Genomic DNA, 13,861 nt, shown 5'->3' on the forward strand with positions numbered 1-13,861 from the left:
AAGATGGCGTCGGTGAAGGAGTGCAGCACCTGTGGGCCGGAGCAGGGGTGTAACGAGTCACGGCAATTAGTTACTGTACTTAACGATCTTTATAGTTGGACTGAGTCTCAAAGATATTAGCAACTTTTACTCTCTACTTGACTACATTTTTGAACAAGTATATGCACTTTTTACTCCAATACATTTGTGAAGAGTAATGCTCGTTATATTCTGTAGTTACACCTGCCCCTTTCTGCTGCAGTTCATCACTGCTATACAGAAGCGATGCCGTCGTCTCAGGGCTTTGAAGGAACTATATCTGTGTGATTCGCCCTTTCTCACCCAAACTCGCTGCGTTACGTGAGTGCGAGTGCATGAGTTGCTCATTCGCAGTGTTTCATACATGAGATGAGGCCGAAACCAAGTACGCTTTGACTATTTCATTTTACTTGACAGTATTTTATTTATCTGTTATACTGAGGATTCTTTTTTGAAGGATATTGGTTTACTTTTGTGCACTTGAGCTTAACAGAGACGTTTCAGAGGCTGTTGTGTTGACCTTGATTTATTGCAATATTGAGGTGTTCAGTTTTATTTCGATTTTAGAAAATAAAAGTGATCGCTCTCCTCACGAATCAGCTGTGTCTTGACTCTTTGCATGTCTCTTGGCTGTTGAGGACTAGTTCATCTCTGAGCCTACGTTCAGTTTGAGTCAAATACTTAAGTACTGTTAAAATCAGATACTCAAAGACTTTTACTCTAATCCTATTGAAATTGGGGACTTGTAAAATGGAGTAATTTTCGCTGTAAGGTATCTGTACTTTTACTTTCCACCTCTGTGTAAGAGAACATGTGTCTGGATCAGGATCAGAGTTCAGACAGACTGAATGTGATTATTGAATGGGATTGTTGTATTACCAGGATTATGGGGTCGTTGTGATTATTGAATGTGATTGTTGTATTACCAGGATTATGGGGTCGTTGTGATAATTGAATGTGATTGTTGTATTACCAGGATTATGGGGTCGTTGTGATTATTGAATGTGATTGTTGTATTACCAGGATTATGGGGTCGTTGTGATTATTGAATGGGATTGTTGTATTACCAGGAATATGGGGTCGTTGTGATTATTGAATGTGATTGTTGTATTACCAGGATTATGGGGTCGTTGTGATTATTGAATGTGATTGTTGTATTACCAGGATTATGGGGTCGTTGTGATTATTGAATGGGATTGTTGTATTACCAGGAATATGGGGTCGTTGTGATTATTGAATGTGATTGTTGTATTACCAGGATTATGGGGTCGTTGTGATTATTGAATGTGATTGTTGTATTACCAGGATTATGGGGTCGTTGTGATTATTGAATGTGATTGTTGTATTACCAGGATTATGGGGTCGTTGTGATTATTGAATGGGATTGTTGTATTACCAGGATTATGGGGTCGTTGTGATTATTGAATGTGATTGTTGTATTACCAGGATTATGGGGTCGTTGTGATAATTGAATGTGATTGTTGTATTACCAGGATTATGGGGTCGTTGTGATTATTGAATGTGATTGTTGTATTACCAGGAATATGGGGTCGTTGTGATTATTGAATGGGATTGTTGTATTACCAGGAATATGGGGTCGTTGTGATTATTGAATGTGATTGTTGTATTACCAGGATTATGGGGTCGTTGTGATTATTGAATGTGATTGTTGTATTACCAGGATTATGGGGTCGTTGTGATAATTGAATGTGATTGTTGTATTACCAGGATTATGGGGTCGTTGTGATTATTGAATGTGATTGTTGTATTACCAGGATTATGGGGTCGTTGTGATTATTGAATGTGATTGTTGTATTACCAGGAATATGGGGTCGTTGTGATTATTGAATGTGATTGTTGTATTACCAGGATTATGGGGTCGTTGTGATTATTGAATGGGATTGTTGTATTACCAGGAATATGGGGTCGTTGTGATTATTGAATGTGATTGTTGTATTACCAGGAATATGGGGTCGTTGGCAGCGGAGTGGGACTGAGCGCTGGTCCCGCTGAGGAACTGATGCACGAGGTTATGAAGGTTCGAGACTGAAGAGTCCAGTTCACCGTCAGACCGGTCGAATCCCTCCAGAGCGTTCCTGCAGAGAGAAAACATTAGGGTTTGTAGAAAGCGTTTGCAATGGGTTTGTAACAGGTTGTTTTATGCATGTTTGGCCTGAATTTTTGTTGCATTTCCCTGTTCTGACCAGCAGGGGTCACCAGCGTGTGGCGTTTTGAACGCTTCGAAACAGTGAATCATTTTGCGAAGCGATCGGTTCAATTGATTCAAAGCTTTGAAAAGCTTCGTTTCTCCCACACTACCCTTTTGTGCCTGGGAAACCTTACAGTCACGCTGCCGACCCAAGACTTGAAGTTGTGAACTGGGAAAGTGGCGATGGTTCGGCCACGATCGAACACTGGCCCTGCGGCGGTTCTTCAGAGCAGTTTGTGCAAAACTACTTACGGTTCAGAGTATTTATTATTTCCTGCATTAATTTCCCACATGTCTAGTACAATTATGTGGTTTTGTTTCATTAATACAGTGTATACTTTTTTTCTTGATTTACCCCGAAAGAGTGAAAGTGAAATGTGACAACATGTCCCATAGGTTCATTATAACATGACCATATGACTGATTCAGATGTTATCTGATCTAATCAAAAAATATACAAGACAAACTAAAATATTTCCTCAATAAAATACAGTAAATAACTTTTTCATATAAAACAATGGCATTTTTAATCATTAACAATAAAGTAATGTTTGAGTTTGACAACAAACACACTGCAAAACACAGCTATACTGCATAGTTCAAAACATAATAATGAATAATTTCTGAACATGGACTCTCATTCCATATTCACCTTTTTCTCATGGTTTCTCAATAGTATTCATAAAAGTGTAGAATAGAATACCATAGTTGTGACAACATGCCCCAAATTGCTATCGCTAAATGTTCAGTGATATCATCCAAAGAGTTCAGTGTATTTTTTTCTTTATATAGTGTTGATATGGCAACTAGTAAATACTTTAGTTTTGTCATGCAGTATTTAAAATTATTTGACCCGTTAGTGTGTGCCCTGCTCTCCCCTACTCGTATTGTGGTTAAGATTTTGGTTGAAAATCACTAATATGATGGAGAATATGGAGAGAATACGTTTGGTGCCTGTTTGCGGGATCACCTGAAGCTGAAGCTGGAGTTGGTGAAGTACGGTGGGCTGTCGAACTCTCGCAGGTTCAGGCAGCTTCTGACGTCACTCATGGTTGGGAGAGTCACATTCGTGCCCTGTGTGAGTCCCCTGCGTAGTGTTCCCTCGCTAGTGCCGTTGCACAGGGTCACCAGACGGTTATACTCGTCCAGACTGGAGGAAGAAGAAGATGAAGAACGTCAGGACGAGATTCTGGAGCAGGAACGCATGACAGTGTCTCATTCTACTGAGAAGTAAGTGCACTTCCACCCCGATCTCATGAAAGTGCGTATCTATAGCACGAATTGTATTTATCGTGCAATTTCTACGCAAAAAAAATAAAAATAAAAAAATTGTATACGGGTGTATATATATATATATATATATATATACGCATGCACATGATACGCACTTTATGGCGTGTAACATGCACGTACCCCACACCACTAATCCTAACCAAGGGGTTTACAGTGCGTATCATATGCACATAAAAACTATTTTTTTGCGTATAAATTGCACGATAAATACAATTTATCTTAAGGCCTACCTAACCCAGGAGTCAGTCGTGTTGTAGGAAAAGAAAGCCTTTTTCTGTCTTTAAAAGTTGTTTTATCTAATCATGACAGACGACTCCTACTGGAATTGTTTTGGATGAGCATTTTGTAAAGTCAAGTCACCTTTATTTATATAGCGCTTTTTACAATACAGATAGTTTCAACAAAATAATGCAACAAAGTTTGTCTAGAAGCAAATAGTGTCACAGTCCAGCTTAAGTAAGTTCAGTGATGGTTCTTTTTTGCTGTAAAAAAGTTATTGATTTAGTTGATTTATATATATAGCCGCTCTGGAGAAAACAGTGATGTCATCGTCCAGCTCAGTTCAGTTCTCATATAATGGTGTCAATGCAGGAGATCAATAATATTGATGAATATTAAGTGTCCCCGACTTTTTGTGCCTTTCTTTATTGTATGCATAATTGTCTGAATGCCATTGTGTGTATAACTGAGAGGTTAAAGCATATATGTTGAGTCATTAATCATTGTTGATTGGATCAAATTCATCTTCTGTTGTTTCAGTGTCATTGTGTACTAAACACAGTTTCAGTCAGTGAACTAAAGCTGAAATAATATATAAATATTAGAGGAAAAAATTAGACCTGTTGCATCAGCAATTGGGTGAAAATTACTAAAACTGAAAAATAAATAAAGCTACACAGAAATATTTAAAAACAATAAAAGTAATAAAAGTAGGGAAAAGTAGACAGTCTACTAATACTCTAATGAGAGTTAGTTGACATGTAGTTGCAAAGTTACTTGTAGTTAATAGAAAGTCTAAAGTGGACTATCGAAATAAAGTGGAACCATTTATTTTCTTAATAATCCAATATGATCTTCTACTCCAGATTGTAAGTCCGTTTCACACTTTTAAGAGCCTCCAAAAGACCTTATCACAGACGTGAAACATCTGATCATGTCTCTAACAGCAGAGTTGAGTGGTTTGACTGGTTATCCTCTGAAACGCACCTGTCGCACACCACGGGCCAGCGTGAGAAGCGGGATCCGGGGCTGATTCGGGACGGGTCCCCGGGGTGTGGTCCTCCCAGCAGAGCGTCTGTGCACACGTCACACTCCTGACGACCCGTCGCAAACCTCCAGTACGGCACAGCGAAGTTCTCGTTACCTGTGAGCTTCTGAGAGGGCAGGAAAACACCAGTTCCTTTTGTCTTACTGCTGGATTCCCCAAGAGGAATCTAGATTCTAGCTAATATTTCTCAGAATAAAAGTTTAAATTTAAACATACTCATGAAGAGTATGTACTTAACAATAGTGTTTAAAAAATGCACCTAGTTTGACTTTAAAACTTCAGTTCTGTTGCTGCCTACATTTTTAAGTACTCTGAAACAAAAAATGGGTGTGGAAACAATTTACACTCAGAAATTGCTAGTCAATTTCACAATTAATTACACAGTTTCGGCAAGTAATGTATTGAATTAGACGTGGAATTTTGAAGTTGGAAGAATAAATTAGTATTTTCTTGTAAAATGTGCTTCAATGATCAATTTGATTGTAAGTCATTATAACTTAAAAAAAAGGAAAAATTATTGTTTAAATTACTGAAATGAGTTGAAAGCAACGGACAAACAATATTTCTTTTTTATTATTGGTTAAATGATTGAAATTGGTTGAAGTAAAAAAACTTCACCCTTGATCATTTACAACAGTAATAAATCTACATAAACTCTACACTTGTGCTCAAATATCATGATGATTAGTGATTTAAAAATGAAATGATTAATTACTATTTCTGTCCAACCGATAATTCCAGTAGTTTAGTGTAGTTAGGTTTACTGTAGTTCTGACCTGGAGTTAGGATTACTGTAGTTCTGACCTGGAGTTAGGTTTACTGTAGTTCTGACCTGGTGTTAGGATTACTGTAGTTCTGACCTGGAGTTTGGATTACTGTAGTTCTGACCTGGTGTTAGGATTACTGTAGTTCTGACCTGGTGTTAGGATTATTGTAGTTCTGACCTGTAGTTAGGATTATTGTAGTTCTGACCTGGTGTTAGGATTACTGTAGTTCTGACCTGGAGTTAGGATTACTGTAGTTCTGACCTGGTGTTAGGATTATTGTAGTTCTGACCTGTAGTTAGGATTACTGTAGTTCTAAACCTGTAGTTAGGGTTATTGTAGTTCTGACCTGGAGTTAGGATTACTGTAGTTCTGACCTGGTGTTAGGATTACTGTAGTTCTGACCTGGAGTTAGGATTACTGTAGATCTGACCTGTAGTTAGGATTACTGTAGTTCTAAACCTGTAGTTAGTGTTATTGTAGTTCTGACCTGGAGTTAGGATTACTGTAGTTCTGACCTGGAGTTAGGATTATTGTAGTTCTGACCTGGAGTTAGGATTACTGTAGTTCTGACCTGGTGTTAGGATTACTGTAGTTCTGACCTGGAGTTAGGATTATTGTAGTTCTGACCTGGAGTTAGGATTACTGTAGTTCTGACCTGGAGTTAGGATTATTGTAGTTCTGACCTGGAGTTAGGATTACTGTAGTTCTGACCTGGTGTTAGGATTACTGTAGTTCTGACCTGGTGTTAGGATTATTGTAGTTCTGACCTGGAGTTAGGATTACTGTAGTTCTGACCTGTAGTTAGGGTTATTGTAGTTCTAAACCTGTAGTTAGGATTACTGTAGATCTGACCTGTAGTTAGGGTTATTGTAGTTTTGACCTGTAGTTAGGATTACTGTTGTTCTGACCTGGAGTTAGGATTACTGTAGATCTGACCTGTAGTTAGGATTACTGTAGTTTTGACCTGTAGTTAGGATAACTGTTGTTCTGACCTGGAGTTAGGATTACTGTAGATCTGACCTGTAGTTAGGGTTAGTGTAGTTCTGACCTGTAGTTAGTGTTATTGAAGTTCTGAACTGGAGTTAGGATTACTGTAGTTCTGACCTGGCAAGGCAAGGCAAGGCAAATTTTATTTGTATAGCGCATTTCATACACAGCAGCAATTCAATGCGCTTCACACAAAAATATAAAAATAAAAATATGGAACTACATACAATTTTGGCAATAGTAAAAATAATTAAAATTCTATATATAAAACACCAACAAAGAGTCTGTTAAAAAAAAAAGAGAAAAAAGAAAAAGAAAATAAATATATTTATTTATTATGCATTAACTGCAGAAAGCATCTGAAAAAAGCTTGGTCTTTAGTCTAGTTTTAAAAATTGTGATAGTTGGAGCGTTTTTAATGTTTTCTGGAAGCTGGTTCCAGAGATGGACGCCAAAGTAGTTAAAAGCAGCTTAGAGTTAGGGTTACTGTAGTTCTGACCTGGTGTTAGGATTACTGTAGTTCTGACCTGGTGTTAGGATTACTGTAGTTCTGACCTGGAGTTAGGATTATTGTAGTTCTGACCTGGAGTTAGGATTACTGTAGTTCTGACCTGGAGTTAGGATTACTGTAGTTCTGACCTGGTGTTAGGATTACTGTAGTTCTGACCTGGTGTTAGGATTATTGTAGTTCTGACCTGGAGTTAGGATTACTGTAGTTCTGACCTGCAGTTAGGGTTATTGTAGTTCTAAACCTGTAGTTAGGATTACTGTTGTTCTGACCTGGAGTTAGGATTACTGTAGATCTGACCTGTAGTTAGGGTTAGTGTAGTTCTGACCTGCAGTTAGTGTTATTGAAGTTTTGACCTGTAGTTAGGATTACTGTAGATCTGACCTGTAGTTAGGGTTAGTGTAGTTCTGACCTGTAGTTAGTGTTATTGAAGTTTTGACCTGTAGTTAGGATTACTGTAGTTTTGACCTGTAGTTAGGATAACTGTTGTTCTGATCTGGAGTTAGGAATACTGTTGTTCTGACCTGTAGTTTGGGTTATTGTAGTTTTGACCTGTAGTTAGGATTACTGTAGATCTGACCTGTAGTTAGGGTTAGTGTAGTTCTGACCTGTAGTTCTCTCTCCAGGCTCAGCAGATGGAATCGGTGCCAGGTGATGAACGCCGGACCCTTGTGGGAAAAGTCGATGGCTTTGAAAGGACGCCCTGGACCTGCCAGCAGAAACAGGTCAATATCATAATCACATAACCACATCATACACCACGTACAGAAGTGCATAAGTAGGGCTCAATCAAATAAATGTATTTCTCCAAATTCAGTTTTTTCCCCCTCCAGTTTAAATGTTTTAGTAACTCAATTTTAGTTTTTTTTTTAAACTAACCCTTACCTCAGCCATTTTAATGGTCAATCAATTGGTTAATGATTAATCAACTGATTTCATAGTTTGTTTCTCGTTTGTTTTTTTACAATAATAGGGTCCTTCAAAATGTAAAATATATCAGAAATTCTGTGTTTTACTTTTTCTGGAGTTGAGATTTAATACAAATTTATCGTCAAAACCAATGGTGATCAAATGAAGGCGTAAAACATGAATAATTTAATTAATCTTTCAAAATGTAATCAAATAAACAATTCCTTTTATTTTTTTATACGCCACTGAAATCATAACATCGACTATAAAACATTGGCTATGAATGATGGAGAAAAATGAAAAGGTGTGAAATGAAACCACTCTTCTGTTTTTTAATGTTTCTGATTCATTCTTTGAGGAATGTTGATGTTTTAATCCAGCGGTTCGGGTTCGGGTTAGTTAGTTCCTCACCTAGCAGCGTGGGGTTTAGGTTTGGGTTTGGGTTCGGGTTAGTTAGTTAGTTCCTCACCTAGCAGCGTAGGGTTTGGGTTTGGGTTCGGGTTAGTTAGTTAGTTCCTCACCTAGCAGCGTAGGGTTTGGGTTTGGTTTTGGGTTAGTTAGTTAGTTCCTCACCTAGCAGCGTGGGGTTTAGGTTTGGGTTTGGGTTCGGGTTAGTTAGTTAGTTCCTCACCTAGCAGCGTAGGGTTTGGGTTCGGGTTAGTTAGTTAGTTCCTCACCTAGCAGCGTAGGGTTTGGGTTTGGTTTTGGGTTAGTTAGTTCCTCACCTAGCAGCGTGGGGTTTGGGTTTGGGTTCGGGTTCAGGTTAGTTAGTTCCTCACCTATCAGCGTGGGGTTCAGGTTTGGGTTTGGTTTTGGGTTTGGGTTAGTTAGTTCCTCACCTAGCAGCGTGGGGTTCGGGTTCGGGTTAGTTAGTTCCTCACCTAGCAGTGTGGGGTTTGGGTTTGGGTTCAGGTTAGTTAGTTCCTCACCTAGCAGCGTGGGGTTTGGGTTTGGGTTCCGGTTAGTTAGTTCCTCACCTAGCAGTGTGGGGTTAGGGTTTGGGTTCCGGTTAGTTAGTTTCTCACCTAGCAGTGTGGGGTTTGGGTTTGGGTTCAGGTTAGTTAGTTCCTCACCTAGCAGTTTGGGGTTTGGGTTTGGGTTCAGGTTAGTTAGTTCCTCACCTAGCAGTGTGGGGTTAGGGTTTGGGTTTGGGTTTCGGTTAGTTAGTTCCTCACCTAGCAGCGTGGGGTTCGGGTTTGGGTTTGGTTTTGGTTTTGGGTTCGGGTTAGTTAGTTCCTCACCTAGCAGCGTGGGGTTTGGGTTCCGGTTAGTTAGTTCCTCACCTAGCAGTGTGGGGTTAGGGTTTGGGTTTGGGTTCCGGTTAGTTAGTTTCTCACCTAGCAGCGTGGGGTTCAGGTTTGGGTTCGGGTTAGTTAGTTCCTCACCTAGCAGCGTGGGGTTAGGGTTTGGGTTTTGGTTTGGGTTAGTTAGTTCCTCATCTAGCAGCGTGTCCCGGACTGAGTAGTTAGGTTTTGGGTTCGAGTTTGGGTTCGAGTTAGGGTTAGTTAGTTCCTCACCTAGCAGCGTGTCCCGCACGGAGTAGTAGTGCTGCCAGACGAACAGGTCGTATATGGAGATGTTGGTGAACTGGGGCTCGGTGCCGTTGGGTCCCAGCAGACCCAGCCAGTGCTGAGTGGCAATCACATACTCCGGGTGAACGGTGCTTTTGGCCCGGTCCAGAACACTGAGGAACTCTTGGAGCTCGTCGCCGCTCAGAGAGAGAATGTCCTTCCTCACAACGGGAGCTTTACGCTGTTCACAGTCCAACCCGGTCCAGCCAAACTTACACTCGCCACAGTTATAGCCAGCGAAGTTCCCTGATCGACACAGAACACCTTCATTACGGCGGATAATCTGATCTCTAGGAGCATATTTACAATACCAGGCCAAAATACAGACACATTTGATTGATTTTTTTTTTTTAAATACCTGAAAATAATTTTATTTAGATATATATAAGTTTATAGTATAGGTTATATATATATATATATATATATATATATATATATATATATATATATATATATACACACTACCATTTAAAGGTTTTGGATCAGTAAGATTTTTATTGTCCAAAAGATTCTATTTCAAATAAATGCTGTTCTTTTGGACTTTCTATTCATCAAAGAATCCTGAAAAAAAATTGTTCACAACTGAAGGATCGTGTGACACTGAAGATATATATATATATATATATATATATATATATATATATATATATATATATATATATATATATATTTATCAAATAAATGCAGCCTTGGTGAGCAGAAGAGACGTCTTTTAAAAACAAAAAATCGTACCGATTCAAAACTTTTGACTGGTAGTGTATACATATATAATATATAAGGGACCGTTCGGTATTTATGGAAGGGGCCACCGGAGGAAAATAGGGGAGGGTCATGTCTTTTTATTCTTTTTTGAGGGGAGGGTCATCCAACTTTTTTTAGTCTAGGGGGAGGGTCACCCAACTTTTATATTCATGAAAACAGCAACATTTCAAAGTGGCTTGTTTGGTGCTATTTTTTTTCTATTTAGCTCCATGTTGATCTCGCGTTATCAGCCCCCCTTCGATATCAGATGGGTCTGACCCAACAAAAATCCAGTTTGGCGCTGTTTGACAGTGCGCGCGCACTTCAGTTCGCGCTTAGAAAAAGTGCATCATGTCAGAACAGAATGCCAAAGAAATGTTTACCCGGCAAAGCTTTAAAGCACGAGCAAATAATGAACTTTTGTGATTGCGAATAAGTGCACAGTGTCCTGTGAGTGTAACTCTCTACCGCTGCATTAACATGTGATGTGAATGTACGTCGAGTTTTACAGTATTGGGACTGAGGCGCCAGATCTGCAGCTGATAGAATGTGCGCTGTAGCGCGATATAGGCCTACTACCATATTTTAGTTTCCATTCTTATTTTGTTTCCACGATGTGTAAGATGTAGGGCTACCACATCTTTAAATTACTATTAGTATTATTTAAGTTAACATAATAAAATACGTAGACCTATACCACAAAAACTAGTTGAGGATAAATTTGTTAAAATTGGGCGATTCCAGTGTTATGGACGTGACATTTGCAGTCAAAACTTGAAATATAAATTCTCAGAAAATGCATTTAATACTAATATTTTGAAACGTCTGAAAGGAGTCAAGACATTAGAAAAATATCAGTCTACACATGCGTTTTATATTTAATATGAGGGAAATACACATGTGACGTGACACAAAAAATCTTTAACTTTTAGGTGGCAAAACAAAAAAAACTGTTACAGGCGTGACAGTTCTCCATTACGGACATGACTGCTCTGAAAGCGACTTTAAAAATTTCACAGAGACCTCAAACAGAAAGCACAAAGCCTTCCCACTAAACATTGGACGTTGGATAGACACATTGACGTTCAACATTGGACCTTTGAACTGGGTAATTTTTTTGGACGTCATTTGGACGTCTATGACAGGTGCAGGAAATTTACATGATTACTATGTAATAGTTTTATTTATTTACACATTTCAACATTGTTATTATCAACATGATTAATACATATGAATACAGATTATTTATAATTATTTAAGATCATTTTCCAAAAACTCCATTTGATCGTCTCAGCATCAGGTGATAACTGGAGACGCGTACAAAAGTGTGATGTTGTAGCTCAAACAGTAGAGCATAGGTGCTTATAACGCTAAGATCATGGGTTCGATACCCAGGGAAAGTGTGTGTGTGTGTGTGTGTGTGTGTGTGTGTGTGTGTGTGTGTGTGTGTGTGTGTGTGTGTGAACCTAAAGTAGCCGCTGTTTTGTTTGAGCGCACTGAGCGTGATTATTGTTTGGAAAAGACTTATCTAATAAAACACACGATCCACAGCAAGCCGATCCCGTCTCCTTCCTTCTTCCCACAAACGAACTTTTGTGGACGGACGTCCACATTAGACGTGCGGAAGACGTCGAAAAAAGACGTCGCCTGGCGTCACAAAACAACCCCTTCAGTGGACCGAATTTGGACGTCCAAAAATGACATGAAAATTACGTCACTCCGACGACACATTGCGCAGTGGGTTTCTTTAAAGTGAATTTCGTTTTTTTATTAATTGTATCTTAATTTTAATCAATGTTTCATCTGGTTTTAATAAATAAGAAGTAAATATAGTAGAAAATAGATAATCATGACACGGAGGCGCGGGCGAGTGAACTGGACTCTTGTCTCATAAATGAACCGAAACTCAGCGTAAGGTATGCTACTTGCCTCACAGACCTGAGAAATATATAGAAAGCTTGAAATGTCTACTTTTAAACAGAACAATTCAAAACGAAGGAAAACAGACTGCTTTCTGCTTATGAAATGTGCATTTCTCTCTGGCGCGTTCTGAGAAGATTGCGACGCATCGTCAACTTCATCTTTGCAGTCGACACAGAAAACACTTGTTTATTAATAAACAATTAAAATGGCTCCTTGCTATATTTGACATTAATAATCATTACTTTTGCCGGTTCTTTGTGACAGCTTTTAGATGCTTTGTTGGCAGCGCCACCCACATGTTAAATGAGTCACACCGCATCAGCACCGAAAACATGATTTTTTCAAATCTAAAATCAACAATCGTGATACGAACCGAATCGTAGGTTTGGTCTATCGTTACAGCCCTAGTAAGACGAGAAAGCAAGAGTTTATGATTTAAAAAAAAAAAACAATGGCTATCTGAACATCTTTGCCAAGCGCAAACCAGTAGGCTACAGAAGTAGGCTAATCAATAAATTATCGGGGAGGGTCATGCCTTTTTTCACAATCATTTTGGAGGGTCATAGAAAAATGTATTGCTGGCGAAGGGAGGGTCATGTCTTTTTTGACAACAGATCTCAAAACTCCTCCGGTGGCCCCTTAAATAAAAAACGAACAGTCCCTAATCCCTAAAAAAATGACTTTTGATCCATATCATAATATATATTTAAGATTGATATCCAGGTATATCATGCAGAAGTATGTAAACAGTCATTAACAAGTCCTACAATTTGACAGACAATTAAAATGATTTAGTTTCACACTAACCAGAGCATCGGCAGGTCCGGTTGAAGAATTTGGTCGGCCACTTCTCCCGGTCGTCGACGTTCCTCAGTCTGTACGGTCCTCCCCATGGCCTGGAGTCGATGTGAACGTCACTGCAGTTTCCCCGACCTGACAGAACTCCACATCGGTTCTCCGGGTCGGATCCCAGCGCGGGACAACACTCTTTAGACACGATTCCCTCAACGGTACAGCAGACCCGAGGAAACTGAGCCTCCGTCAGGTTTATCCATCCCAGACAGAACAGAGCCAACACAAGCAATCTCCTCATCTCTGGAATATCTTCAGCTTCAGATCCCACAGCGTATTACTGACCACAAGCACACAGAATCAGTGTGTGTTTAAGGATTACACGCGTATAATGCCGTCCTTACACACATGACATGCTCATTGTCCCATCACTGGATTTATACGCTGTATGGTGGGATTACTCAGGCCGTCCCGTGGCCGTCACATGACACTAATGCCTGGAAAAACCTTGAGGGAAAAAGCCTGTTCCTCAATGGATTCAACTCTTCAAGAGAAATTAGAACAGATCCATGACCGCAGTTTACGTCGCTTTCCTTCAGATAATGTTTAAGATCATATCTCAGAGTGTTTCTGCAGTTAGGAGCTGAGAGAGAGTTTTCTGTGTAACTCGTGATCCAGTATCAGTCAGGAACAAGAAACAGCGATATTTCCGAGTAATGGTTTTCTTGTTTATAAAGAATGTATTCATGTAGTTGATTTAATCATATTTTATGTGTGGGGGGAGAGAGAGAGAGAGTGTGTGGGGGGGGAGAGAGAGAGAGAGAGAGAGTGGGGGGGGAGGGAGAGAGAGAGAGTGTGTGGGGGGGGAGAGAGAGA

At 39.4% G+C, this 13,861-nt stretch overlaps 1 protein-coding gene across 1 annotated transcript in view; it reads right to left on the reverse strand.

The window, feature by feature from the left end:
* Window positions 1-13,352, reverse strand: part of dct (dopachrome tautomerase) — a 14,581-nt gene extending 1,229 nt beyond the window's left edge. Inside the window, exons 1-7 of the mRNA XM_084122890.1 lie at window positions 13,001-13,352; window positions 9,476-9,775; window positions 7,658-7,758; window positions 4,727-4,893; window positions 3,198-3,377; window positions 1,979-2,114; window positions 1-29 (exon numbers count right to left, since the gene is read on the reverse strand). The exon at window positions 1-29 is cut by the window's left edge and continues 170 nt beyond it. Of these exons, the coding sequence (XP_083979016.1) occupies window positions 1-29; window positions 1,979-2,114; window positions 3,198-3,377; window positions 4,727-4,893; window positions 7,658-7,758; window positions 9,476-9,775; window positions 13,001-13,286 (1,199 nt within the window). The 5' untranslated portion in view covers window positions 13,287-13,352. The remainder of the gene's footprint in view (window positions 30-1,978; window positions 2,115-3,197; window positions 3,378-4,726; window positions 4,894-7,657; window positions 7,759-9,475; window positions 9,776-13,000) is intronic.
* Window positions 13,353-13,861: the final 509 nt, after the last annotated feature.

This window comes from Abramis brama (assembly GCF_963993115.1).
Source record: "Abramis brama genome assembly, chromosome: 8".
Taxonomy (NCBI): Eukaryota; Metazoa; Chordata; class Actinopteri; order Cypriniformes; family Leuciscidae; genus Abramis; species Abramis brama.